Source organism: Salmo salar, chromosome 24 (genome assembly GCF_965601325.2).
Source record: "Salmo salar chromosome 24, fSalSal1, whole genome shotgun sequence".
In the NCBI taxonomy this organism is placed as follows: Eukaryota; Metazoa; Chordata; class Actinopteri; order Salmoniformes; family Salmonidae; genus Salmo; species Salmo salar.
This window is the reverse complement of record NC_138314.1, coordinates 6319143-6333914: the sequence shown is the minus strand read 5'-3', so window position 1 is coordinate 6333914 and position 14772 is coordinate 6319143. Positions and strand designations below refer to the sequence as shown.

At 42.5% G+C, this 14772-nt stretch overlaps 1 protein-coding gene across 2 annotated transcripts in view; it reads right to left on the bottom strand.

Moving 5' to 3' along the window:
* abca2 (ATP binding cassette subfamily A member 2) overlaps nt 1-14772 on the bottom strand; it is a 79701-nt gene that overhangs the window by 38078 nt on the left and 26851 nt on the right. For both annotated transcript variants that reach the window (XM_014171165.3, XM_082968450.1), the window contains exon 2: nt 5021-5114. In XM_014171165.3, the coding sequence (XP_014026640.1) occupies nt 5021-5114 (94 nt within the window). The remainder of the gene's footprint in view (nt 1-5020; nt 5115-14772) is intronic.

Genomic DNA, 14772 nt, shown 5'->3' with positions numbered 1-14772 from the left:
TAAAAGAGACCATGTCTCAGTATGACTCCCTGATAAAATAAAGGTTAAATAAAATAATACTGTACAATGGAATGGTCCATGTTTCCATGACTACCGTGGAGAGTTTTTCTTAACCTTTCTCTCTCAGCAGCTCCATCCATCCGCCTGGCAACAACACTCTCTATTCTCTTCAATGATACATGCATTCATCCATTCATCGGGGCGGCAAAGTAGCCTAGTGGTTAGAGCGTTGGGCTAGTAACCGAAAGGTTGCAAGTTCAAATCCCCGAGCTGACAAGGTACAAATCTGACTTGCCTAGTAAAATAAAGGTTAAAAAAAAAAAATCCCTCATATTGCACTGTCATGCATCCCTTTGGATATAACAATAAGCATCCTAGCTATCAACAAATAGGCCCCTTTGAGAATGTATTGTTTGATATAACGGTTGCCTTGATTGGCAGTGTAGAGCACTACCTATAAAGGATATTACTAAAAGCTGAAATAGGATCTGTTGATGGTCTATAAATGATTAAATGAATCAACTAGTGTTCTGATGTTAAATGAAGTTTTGTCTGATTGTTCTTAATGTGCAGTGATATTTTGCAGCTTTTTGTTAATATAAGACTTGGGTATAAAAATGAATTACCCCCTGTGATTATAAAAAACTATCCATCTCACCAACGTTGCTTTATCCTAATACAACCCGATGCTAAACTGCTGACACTTACTCTGGTGCTATTACTGTCTCATTGAATAGCCTATAAAAATTGGAAATACCCACTTCTGAGTCAATTCCAGATGAAGGAGTCCTTACGTGAGCACTTCTCATGATGGTCTAGGATGAAGCAGCCCCTAGAGACACTGGTCTAAGGTCAGTTTGTTTTGGGTTTCCCACCTCTGATGGTTAATGTAAGGTTTGGAGAGGGCAAACTGATCCCAGATCTGTGCCTAAGGGCAATTAGTATTCAGAGCTGCCGAGTAATATCTGTCATGTTAAGTGTTACAGTGACAGTGACAGACTCTCTAGTGATGGCAGCCTGTTGAAGACGACAGTCGGTACATCCCACATGTTTTCCTGGCACCACTCTGCCAGGAAGGAGGTTAGAGGTCTGGCAGGAGAACAGCCTCTCCCTCAACGTCAGCAAAATCAAGGAGCTGATTGTGGACGACAAGAAAAGAGGGACGGGGGGGACGCATCAACGGGGACGCAGTGGAGAGAGTCAAAAGCTTCAAGTTACTAAGCGTGCACATCACAGAAGACCTGACATGGACCTACCATACTACTACCACGGTGAAGAAGGCGCAACCTTGAAGGCGCAACACACACAGGGATCATGGCGCTTCTCCTTCCAGGCACTACTAACCCTGTGTCATGGCACAGTAGACTATAAAGATGTTGAAACACAGAACATGCCTGTCAAAAAGTTCTGCTTCTAAGAATGTTGAAGGAATGTTCCTTGATAACTGCGTAGCTGGAATTGAAGTCCTGTGTTGCTTAGTTGGTAAGAGCAGAACACAAGCAAAATCCAAGGTTGTGGGTTCAAATCCCACAGGGATTTCAAAGACCTACACTTACAAAACGTGTATGCATTGTACTGTAAGGAGGCCCGAGCACACCCCCATTTACATCGACTGACTACCTCATCATATTGACTCATCCCATGTGCTGCTGCTACTGTTTTATCTATCCTGTTGCCTAGTCACTTTATTCCTAGTTATATGTACCTATCCACCTCAATTACCTCGTATCCTTGCACATCGACTCGTTACTGGTACTCCGTATTTATAGCCAAGTTACTGTTACTCATTGTGTATTTATTAATACTTTTATTATTCCGTATTATTTCTATATTTTCTTTCTCTCTGCCTTGTTGGGAAGGGCCCGTAAGCATTTCACTGCTAGTCCACACCTGTTGTTTACGAAGCATGTGACTAATAAAGTTTGATTTGACACATAAACACTCAGGCACACACAAACACACACACAGTCAATGCTGCTGTTCTATTATATATCATTTCTTATACTGCGCGGCCAAGACACTGCCAACTTTATATCAGTAAATACTGTCTATTATTACTAAGCATACTAGCTCTTTTATTACTTGCTACAGTATTTTTGACCTTGACTTTTTTCTCTTGTTTTTATTGATATAGATCATTGTTCTGCATTATTGAGGGAGCTAGCCAACAAGTATTTCGCTGCACCTTTTATGCCTGCTGTAAACTGTGTGACGATTATTTTTTTTTTTTAAATGTTATCCTATTCCCTATGTAGTTCACTATTTTTGACCAGGGTTAATAGTGCTCTGGTCAAAAGTAGTGCGCTAAATACAAAATCGGGTACCATTTGGGACACAAACAGTCATATCTTCCACATTACAACCCAGTTCAGACCGGACATCTGGTCCCCCTTCACACACTGAGCTCAGGATAAAAGGACACAAGATCATCAAAGGTTTAGTAGATCAGTCAACCAGCAGAAAAGTAGATCAAGTGTCAGTCAGTTAGATCTAGTTCCAGACAGATTCATGGTTCAGGTATGTGATGTATACATGATGTATTATATGTTGCTACCAGTAACTGGTTATCACAGAAACACAGAAACATAGACACAGGCACCCATACTGATTCCCACATACTCACACACACAGACAACATTCACCTTCAAATCCATATGAAGGAATAGTATTTTCACACGGACTGCCCAGTGACTTTATTTGTGATCATGACCGTGTAAGTGCAGTCACAGATAACATTTTGTATTTGCTCCCTACACATTTGAGCCGGTGGTTGTGCGCCTGCGTGTGTGTATGTGTGTGTGTGTGTATGTGTGTGTCTGTATATATGTGGCAGGGTGCCAGTGTGTGCCTTACAGCGCTAACCTGAGCACAAAGCTCTTTAGTATTAGTCAGATGTGTGAAATAGGATCTGTTGGCTGGAGATGACATTGTAGACAGATCCCACCCCAGTCACTGAGAATACGTCCCAAATGGCACCCTATTCCCTATATAATACACTGTCCTGGTCAAAACTAGTGCACTATAAAGGGAACTACGGTGCTGACAACACATCGCCCAGGAGGGGAGGCATACACACACATTTAAAAAAAAAAGTTTGACATTTAAGTTCTTTAACATACACTGTTATCCAGAGGAACTTAAACATACACTGTTATCCAGAGGAACTTTAACATACACTGTTATCCAGAGGAACTTAAAGAAGCAATCAGGGTTTAGTGCCCTGCTCAGGAGCACATCGACAGATTTTTCACCTAGTCGGCTCAGAGATTTGAACCAGCAACCTTTCGATTACCGGCCCAATGCTCTTAACCGCTAGGCTACCCCCCCCCCCCCCCCCCCCCACACACACACACACACACACACACACACACACACACACTAGGAGACCCGAGTCAGAGTCAAGGTAAATATAACCATAGATGAGATTTTCATGAATGAGTCAGTCACAGCCACAATAATAAAGACGTATTTGACACTTACAGACTGCTCTAGCATGCAGTGAACATGCATCATGCGGAGGAGACAATAGAGAGTAGAGAGTAGACAATAGAGAGTAGAGAAGAGAGAAAGAAGACAGAGAGAGGGAGAGATATAAAGCGAGAAAGAATAGAGGGCCATAGAATAAAAGAGAGAAAAAAACACATAAATAAAACAGGTGTGTATGTCTGTGGACAATGACAGTGCACAAACTAACATGACTAAACATGACTAACAGTACTATAATGACAACACGACTAGACAGTAGTGTCTTTGCAACCAGCCCTTCACTAGCAGATTAGCAAAGCTAATGTTTGCCTTCAACAACTAAACAGAAATAGGTGGCAATTCACAACAACACACGAAGGCTGTCTCAAATGGCACCCTATTCCCTTTAAAGTGCCCTACTTTTGACCAGTAGTGCACTATATAGGGAATACAGTGCCATTTGAGACGCATACATTCTATATTTAGGCCAACATGCGTCTGTATCTACATCTGTATCTACGGGGCTTTGTAGGCTACAGCACTGTTTGAACTGGTGGACCCCTTCCCCACTGGGAGGCAATAGTGAGGTAAGCATGGGAGATTCTCACGCATCCACAGCACAGTAACTAACCAACCACTAACCACCATCACTCCTCAACCCTCTGCATCCTGGCCTCCTCTCATCTTCTTCTGCATTAACCTGGTCCCAGATCTCTTTGTGCTCTTGCCAAATCCATTGCTGTCCTGGTCAGTTGTTGTTACCCCCATATTCAAGTCTGGAGATTGTATTATGGTCAATAATTATAGACCTACACTCAGTATACAAAAGATAAAGAACACCTGCTCTTTCCATGACATAGACTGACCAAGTGAATCCAGGTGAAAGCTATGATCCCGTATTGATACCACTTGTTAAATGTAGATGAAGGGGAGGAGACAAGTTAAAGAATGATTTTTAAGTCTTGAGACAATTGAAACATGGATTGCTTATTTGTGCCATTCAGAGGGTGAATGGGCAGGACTGAAGATTCAAGTGCCTTTGAACAGGGTATGGTAGTAGGTGCCAGGCGCACCGGTTTGTGTCAAGAACTGCAACGTTGCTGGGTTTTTCATGCTCAACAGTTTCCTGTGTGCATCAAGAATTGTCCACCGCCCCAAGAACATCCTGCCAACTTGACACAACTGTGAGAAGCATTGTGTGTGTCTATACTTTGACTGTTACGGTATATCAACATCAATGTCTGATGTTTGTATGTTGTCTGTTCGTATAAATAATGTTTTCCTTGTTTATACTGTATGTTCACCTGCCCGGGGACTGCAGCCTGAAATTAGCTTTGGGCTAAGTCTGGCACAATGCATCTGTTCTCAAGTGTACTGAGACTTATTTTTGTTGTTGTACATTGTCCCTGTTCAAATAAACACAATAATAATGCCAAACAATGTTGTAGGAGTTTGTATGGTAATAAACAGACTGCCACTTAGGCTACTTTTACACCACTTCTATTACTCTTCAATTTTTACACTCTTTTGTGTAGCTCCTTTCTTTCTTTCCTACCTTCCTTGACGGGGATGGCAGGTTTCTTCTGGCGCAGGCCCAGCAGGATGAAGAAGAGGACCAGAGGGATGAAGATCTCAAAGGCCAACACCCACTGTAGAGAGGGAGGGAGGGAGAGAGAGAGTGAAACCGCTGAACAGCTAAACCAGTCTAGGTACAGTAGTTGTAAACAGCACACAGGTGAGGCTACAAGGTTGAATTTAGTTAGCTACTACTTTCTTTCCACATGAACCACTCCTTGTCGATTCTCATTTACTTGGTGATATATCAGCGTAGTGAATGGATTGAGTTGACTTAACCCAGTGTCAGTTATTGATCCATTAAATCAGGGAGTTGGAGTGAAGGTTGTCCAGTTTGCTAAACAAGCACTATTGGCTCATGGACTGGGTGCCAAAACGGCCAGTGCTTCCATAGTGGTCTGCTACAGATATTACTTATGAAGAAAGGGGGGGTATAGAAGATGGAAGATGCAGCACTATAAGAAACACCACACACATACACAAACAAACACACACACATACACCCACTCACACAAATCACTGACACAAATCACACACACATCCACACAAATCAGGTAATCTGTGTTCACTACCTGGTGTATATTGGCAGGAAAAGGAACTAGCACTTTCAATTTCACACGCGTCAACTGACACGAGTCATCTAGTAGTGGAGCCATAGCAGAATAGCAAGACAGTTACAAAATAAATGTAAAAAACACATACAACCAGCCCCTTGCCAGGCTATCATTGCAAATAAGAATTTGATTGACTTGCCAGTTGCCTCATTAGATAAAAGGTTAAATAAAGAAACGTGGGTCTAATTGTTCCTCCTTACGTCTCTCTATGAGAGACGCTACCACTCTCTAAACATTCAACTATACGCGCCTTGAATGCAACAAAGTGATGATTCATAAATCACATCAAGAATGTTGAGGAACGGTAGGTAGGGTTTATGCATCCTGACCAGTATTCAAGAGCGAAAGAGAGAGAGACAAAGAGAAAGAGAGAGAGATGCAGAGAGGAGGAAGTATAGTGGAAAGAGGAAAGGAGAGAGGGGAGAGAGAGAGGAGAGAGAGAAAGAGACGGAGAGGGGAGGAAGTGTAGAGGAAAGAGATGTCATGACTTGCCCTGTTGGGTGAGTCATGACACACACACACACACACACACACACACACACACACACACACACACACACACACACACACACACACACACACACACACACACACACACACACACACACACACACACACACACACATCCCCACCCACTCCCTTCTATCTCTCCCCCACCAGTTTTATGACCGGTCGTAAATTCTGTGTAGAAACTTTGGGTTTGGCAGGATTGAGGGTAAAGAAACCTCTTTGTTACAAGGAGATTCCTCCTGCCAAATCGGTAACATCAAAAGGTTGAATAATGAAACAATATTGCTGTAGTTCAAGCGGTTGGAGTGGTCCGTGGGCACATATAGAACAATTAAGTCGGATCAGTTGAGTTTTGGGATCCCATGAAGGGCAGTATAACAACATATCTGTATCTCTGAATGTGTATATTTCCCAGTGAATGTGTATATTTTTCCCAGATTCACATCCAAATGTTGGGGAACTGATATGATTAAATATGAAACTATTTGTGAGAAGATGTAATGTGAAGTTAGCCTTCTAAATGAGAGAAGTGTTTTTCATATGAAGTCTTAACCAAGTCAGTGGCCACACCCACGTGAACACACACATTACGTCGGCGTCATGGAACGCCCACTTTTCCCAGAGTGCATAAAACCCACTTCTGACAAAATGTACATTAGACCAAGCAGGCGGATGGTGTGAACCGGAAGTCACGAATGGTTAAGAAATCTACAAAACTAAAGACCAGAGAACGTGAGGAAATGCGTCCCCACGCTGAAATGGTTACCACTCTATAGGCCAACGAGCCCGACAGCATTAGCTGAAAGGTACTGAATGGCTAGAAACTCTGAAACTTTCAAGAGAGAAGAAGAACATCTCTACAAGACTACACATTCACAGTCTGCAGCTGTATATGTAAAATAGTCTAGGAAACTCGACCGAAGAAGAGATAGAAGAACAATTTCCTCCCACCACTATAGATTAGAGGTCGACCGATTTTGATTTTTCAACGCCGATACCGATTATTGGGGAGCCAAAAGGGCCGGTACCGATTAATCAGACGATTTTTTTACATTTATTTATTTATTTGTAATAATGACAATTACAACAATACTGAATGAACACTTTTATTTTACCTTAATATAATACATCAATAAAATCAATTTAGCCTCAAATAAATAATGAAACATATTCAATTTGGTTTAAATAATGCAAAAGCAAAGTGTTGGAGAAGAAAGTTAAAGTGCAATATGTGCCATGTAAAAAAGCTAACGTTTATGTTCCTTGCTCAGAACATGAGAACATATGAAAGCTGGTGGTTCCTTTTAACATGAGTCTTAAATATTCCCAGGTAAGAAGTTTTAGTTTGTAGTTATTATAGGAATTATACGACAATTTCTCTCTATACCATTTGTATTTCATATACCTTTGACTATTGGATGTTCTTATAGGCACTTTAGTACTGCCAGTGTAACAGTATAGCTTCCGTCCCTCTCCTCGTCCCTACCTGGGCTCAAACCAGGAACACATCATCAACAGCCACCCTCAAAGCATCGTTACCCATCGCTCCACATAAGCCGCGGCCCTTGCAGAGTAAGTGGAACAACTACTTAAAGGTCTCAGAGCGAGTGACGTCACTGAGTGAAACGCTAATAGCGCGCACCCCGCTAACTAGCTAGCCATTTTGAGTTGATAGGCTTGAAGTCATAAACAGCTCAATGCTTGAAGGACAGCGAAGTGCTGCTGGCAAACGCATGACAGTGCTGTTTGAATGAATGCTTATGAGCCTGCTGCTGCCTACCACCGCTCAGTCAGACTGCTCTATCAAATATCAAATCATAGACTTAATTATAACATAATAACACACATAAATACGAGCCTTAGGTCATTAATATGGTCAAATCCAGAAACTATCATTTCGAAAACATTTATTCTTTCAGTGAAATACGGAACTGTTCCGTATTTTATCTAACGGGTGGCATCCCTAAGTCTAAATATTGCTGTTACATTGCGCAACCTTCAATGTTATGTCATAATTATGTACAATTCTGGCAAGTTAATTACGGTCTTTGTTAAGAATAAATGGTCTTCACACAGTTCGCAATGACCCAGGCGGCCCAAACTGCTGCATATACCCTGACTGCTTGCACGGAACGCAAGAGAAGTGACACAATTTCCCTAGTTAAAAGAAATTCATGTTAGCACGCAATATTAACTAAATATGCAGGTTTAAAAATATATACTTGTGTATTGATTTTCAAGAAAGGCATTGATGTTTATGGTTAGGTACACATTGGTGCAACGACAGTGTTTTTTTCGCGAATGCGCTTGTTAAACCATCACCCGTTTGGCAAAGTAGGCTGTGATTCAATGAGAAATGAACAGGCACCGCATCGATTATTTGCAACGCAGGACAAGCTAGATAAACTTGTAATATCATCAACTATGTGTAGTTTAGTGATTATGTTAAGATTGATTGTTTTTTATAAGATATGTTTAATGCTAGCTAGCAACTTACCTTGGCTTCTTGCTGCACAAATGCCGATTACCGATTGTTATGAAAACTTGAAATCGGCCCTAATTAATCGGCCATTCCGATTAATCGGTCGACCTCTACTATAGATACCTCTAAAGTATCTATTCTAACGAACCAAGACCGAGAACCATGTGGTGGTACCTCTAAAGAACATTTCCCTATCCAACGACCATTGGTACATCTGGAAAATCAGTTCTAACAGACACAATCAGAGATTTTCTGTCGAATTACTCCTCAGACGGACCGGCGATTTCAACAGAGAGACAACAAAGGCATACAATCGTAAATATATACATTGCAATTATTTTCGAATGAGCGGCAAAGTATAGCATTTCCCTGAGCATAGTTATCAGCTGTGTGTAGATAGTGAAGTCCTTTGTCTTTTCTCCCGCTCTTTCTTACATGCCTCTCCCTTTTCATTTGGTGTAACAAGCCGTCGTATCGGTTTATTCCGATATTCTGATCTGTCCTGGTTATTAGACTTTTCATTGCATTGTGTTAATAACCAATAACTATACTGTTTGTGTGTTTATGTAATTCTGTGTGATTATTTAGTTAGACAGTAAAACAATAATTAAGCCAATTTGTATATCGCTGATTCATAATTTATGCTAGGGTTCGTGCAGAAGGATTTTGTGACATTCAGAATGAGAATGATAGAAGGTAAATAACAAATAATTAATGACTGATTGATGACTGAAATGTAAGAGATATTTATATCTTTAAAAGTTATTTCGGCAAACGGTAACTCGGTAAATAAACCTTTTCCGTGGTGCCTCAAAATTGCTGATGATGAATTGTTACATGAGTAATTGAATCATCGCAATAATTAAACATAGTTAATCGATTTGATAAAACAATCGTCATCACATTAATGATAGCCAAGTCACGACAGAGAGTAAAGGAGAGAGGGGAGAGAGAGAGAAGAGAGAGAAAGAGACGGAGAGAGTGTAGAGGAAAGAGGAAAGGAGAGAGAGTGAGAGAGAGAGAGAGAGAGAGAGAGAGAGAGAGAAGAAAGAAGAGGAAAAATGAAAAATGTATGTGACAAAAAGAGCAGTGTGCTGATTTTCTCTTCTCTCTCGAGTGTTCAAATAGCTGCTGGTCTCTATGCGCTGCGGATGTCTGTGTTCTCCTAGAGAAGAGAAATAATTTGAGATGCAGACTCTGACCCTAACTCCATCCTCTGCTACAGTCTTCTCTGCTGGGACTCCCATGGCCCATATAGGCCAAGCAAGCCTCACTCTATGGGAGTGGCAAACACTGGTCACCTGAGGGGACATGGTGTGCATTCCAAATGCGTCTCTATAGGCCCTGGTCAAAAGTAGTGCAGTACATAGGGAATAGAGTGCCATTTGGAACACAGGCCAGTTCTCCTCATCCATGCTGGTCACCTGATCTAACCCTCTTTTCAACTAGATCTGTCCTGGTTTAACCCTGTCCTGATTTCCCATTCTACAGCTGAAGTTCCCTGTATTGGGTACAAAGACTGATAATGCATATAATAAGCTTAACATTAACATAAACATGTTGTATGGACATGAAGTAGGGCTTTGTTGGACAAAATAATGTTTCTATTATCATGCAAAACTCAACACTTAAGGGGTAGTATGGAGATGAGTGTGTACCTACACACAGACTGAGGGTGGGATTGTAGTGATGTGGGTTTAAGGGTCAGAGATGGTGTGTGTGGGAGACAGATGACGTTATTGACACAATGGGAGTGTCAGAGACCCAGTCAGAGTACACAGACTACCTCATTCTACGGCATGGTGTCATGGTACCCAGCACCAGGGAAACAGTCATCGGTGTAGGTCTCCTTCGCTCTCTCTCTCACACACACACACACACACACACACACACACACACACACACACACACACACACACACACACACACACACACACACACACACACACACACACACACACACACACACACACACACACACACACACACCAACACCCATGCATGCAGGCCACCTGTCCAATCACAGGCTGGATGCTGAGTCACCGGAAAGAGGGAGGATGGATAGGTGATTGAGTGACAATGCAGGTGTTTGTGTGTGTGTGTGCGTGTGTGAGGGATGTACTCTCTTCACCCTGCTCTGTCCCAATCGTCTCTTGTTCACATGAGAGACAGGGGGGTCAGACATTCTGTCTCTGTGTCTGTCTGTGAAGGTCATGACGGACAAACAGCTCTTTGACATGCTTCTCTCACAATGCCCTGACAAACTCAACAAAGCTTCCATTATAAGATCCTGAGTAGTAAACACAACTGCTCTCTCTCTGTGTATACACACATGCATGAACAAACACATTCAGTACGCACACACACAGGCACAAGCACACACACACACACAAACACACGCACGCACGCATGCACAAACACACACAGGCAAGCGCACAGACACACACACACACACACACAAACACACGCACGCACGCATGCACAAACACACACAGGCAAGCGCACAGACACACAGACACACACAAACACACACACACACACACACACACACACACACACACACACACACACACACACACACACACACCACACACACACACACACACACACACACACACACACACACACACACTGCAGGAAATTACTGTCCAGAGGGAGCGCTTGTTTCTTGCAAGAATTCCTCAAGCTTATTGATTTCCGTGCCCTGAAAGGACAAACACAAAGCTTTAATTCGAATATTAAATAGCTTCCCTTCCGAATCAGTGAGTTTCAAAGTGCCTGTTTGAGTTTTATCCTCCCCCAAATTTGCATGTCGAAGGTATATCTTCCATTATTTATAGGTGTGCCAATGCGTCTATCTGCCTCTGCTGTCCTCAATACTGAGTGCAGAGATAGTTTAGAGAGGTACAGGTTTACTGTAACACAGACACGCACGCACGCACGCACGCACGCACGCACGCACGCACACACACACACACACACACACACACACACACACACACACACACACACACACACACACACCTATAAAGACATTCTGGGACTACAGGCTTCACTGGTAATCTGATGTCACTTAACAAACAACATCACTCACCTCTGTAGCAGACATACTTTAGCACAAAAAAATATCTAACAAACACTCACAAACTAACCACCATCTAGGCACCCGAACACCACTCAGATATGGCCCTGACATGGTCTGCAGTCCATAGGAGGCTGCTGAGGGGAGGACGGCTCATAATAATGGCCGGAACGGAGCGAATGGAATGGCCATTCCACTGATTCCTCTCCAGCCATTACCACGAGCCTGTCCTACCCAATTAAGGTGCCAACAACCTCCTGTGCTGCAGTTTCACACAAGATAAAAAAAACTAAACCCTACTTATTCCACTGACAAATCATCCAGCATAAAAATGGTCAATGTTAAGTACAGTGCCTTTGGAAAGTATTCAGACCACTTGACTTTTTCCATTTTCTTACGTTACAGCCTTATTCTGAAATGGATTAAATAAATAAAAATCCTCAGCAATCTACACACATTACCCCATAATGACAAAGTGAAAATAGGTTTTATTTACATAAGTATTCAGACCCTTTGCTATGAGACTCGAAATCGAGCTCAGGTGCATCCTGTTTCCATTGATCATCCTTCAGATGTTTCTACAAATTATTTGGAGTCCACATATGGCCTGAATGCCAAGTGTCAAATCTGGAGGAAACCTGGCACCATCCCTACGGTGAAGCATGGTGGTGGCAGCATCATGCTGTGGGAGTGTTTTTCAGCAGCAGGTACTGTGAGACTAGTCAGGATCGAGGCAAAGATGAACAGAGCAAAGTACAGAGAGATCCTTGATGAAAACCTGCTCCAGAGCACTCAGGACCTCAGACTAGGGCGAAGGTTCACCTTCCAACAGGACAATGACCCTATGCACACAGTCAAGACAACACAGGAGTTGCTTCGGGATTAAGAGTAGCTTTGGGACAAGTCTCTGAATGTCCTTGAGTGGCCCAGCCAGAGCCCAGACTTGAACCCGATCAAACATCTCTGGAGACACCTGAAAATAGCTGTACAGCGACGCTACCCATCCAACCTGACAGAGCTTGAGAGGATCTGCAGAGAAGAATGGGAGAAACTCCCCAAATACAGGTGTGCCAAGCTTGTAGCGTCATACCCAAGAAGACTCGAGGCTGTAATTGCTGCCAAAGGTGCTTCAACAAAGTACTGAGTAAAGGGTCTGAATACTTATGTAAATGTGATATTTCTGTTTTTTCTTTGTCATTATGTGGTATTGTGTGTAGATTGATGAGGGACAAAAACAATTTGATCAATTTTAGAATAACACTGTAACCTAACAAAATGTGGAAAAAGTAAAGGGGTATGAATACTTTCCAAAGGCACTGTATATTGTAGTGTCAAGGATCTCAACAATTATAAAGCTATAACACAACTTATTAAATAGCATTCCCCTTGCCTATATATTTATAGTATTCCCAAAGGTTTCACTTCCTCAAATAAAGTGAGAATTCTCACTTTAGACAGGATTATTTCGATAATAACAACGAAAAGCAGTGAAACTTTAGTGTGTTTCTTTCCCACCTAGGGAGAGTCTAATAAATGGAAAGAGTGAAATAGGGACCAACAGAGAGAGAGAACTGGAACTGGGAGGGAAATAGGATTTTAAAGTCCTAGGGAATTGCATTCCTGCCATGCCATGCAAACTTTTCCCACTGATTCATTATACAGGCTGCATGGTGCCCAATTCCTTATGCGGTGCACTGCTTTTGACCAGGGCCCATAGGACTCAAAAGTTGTGCACTATGTAGGGTATAGGGTGCCATTTGTGACGAGCCCACAATGTAGCCAATGTCTGAGGTTTAAGGATGTGTGGGTGGGTGGGAGGGGGAGATGGAAAAATTAAATGCCTGAATATTGCAGAGCATCTTATCGCAAGGGTTCAATCAGTCACTCAACAGGCAACTGGAGGGCACAATAGAGCCGGAATGGAACCATGGTCAATTGCACTGGACTGATTCTCCATACTACGTCATAATAAGAGGCTAGCTTGAGCCGCAGACAGACTCTTATTTCCCCAGGAAAGGGCCCACTCCTCTCTCTCTCTCTACCTGATTGCTTAGAGGAATAGCCTTAGTCTATGAATAGTGTCTGCCTCTGACCTGCAGAATCAATCGAACATAGAGATGTTTGCATTTGAACTGGAATTAATTTGTACAGGTCACCATGGCCGCGTTCCAGGCTAACTAAATTGTAGACACCTGGATACTGTAGGTGTTTATGTGCCCTCGAGCAAGGCATTTAACCCTAATTTGCTCCATGTGCACCAAACTACTATGGCTGACAACACAATTCACTACACCTATCTGAAAACCAAATTAGTTTCTCATCATCTTTCCTCCTTCCTTCAGGCTTCTTTTTCTTCTTTGGACTTTATATGACAGTTGGCAACCAATTTTACGGTGCATTACTACAACCGACTGGAGTGCGGACCTCAGTTAATCTTTCAATCACTCACGTGGGTATATGCTCCTAAAAACCACTGAGGAGACGGGAGAGGCCGGACTTGCAGCTCGTTGAGTGTCACAAATAGAACCAATTTCTATTTTAGCGCCTGGCCATGCAGAAGCTTGCTGACACGCGCGAGCAGTGTGGGTGCAATGATTGAATAACATGTATGTGTACATTTATTTTGCAACACTCGAGCGGTGTGGTCAGCACGTAAGAAGTATACAAAGCTACAGTAGCTAGGTTTCCATCGAATTGGCGAAATATTTTTTGGGGGGGCGGCAGGACGCATGGCTCTCGACCTTTGCCTCTCCCGATTCCGTAGGGGAGTTGTGACAAGATCGTAACTACCAATTGGCTATCACATAATTATTTATATTTTTAACAACTATGTGTGCATTTTCCCACCCGATCAAATTTACTTATTGTGGATAAAAGGCTGTGTGTGATGACGTAGTTAAATGGGGCTCCATCGCATATTCAACTCTTCTGATGGCTTTGTAAAAAACAATGTTGCATTATATAGCAAATGTGCCCACTCTGGTCTTGGCAGGCTCAGTGCGCTCCAGCTAAGAGCTCCAAGATACAGTGCGGGTAAGCTTGCC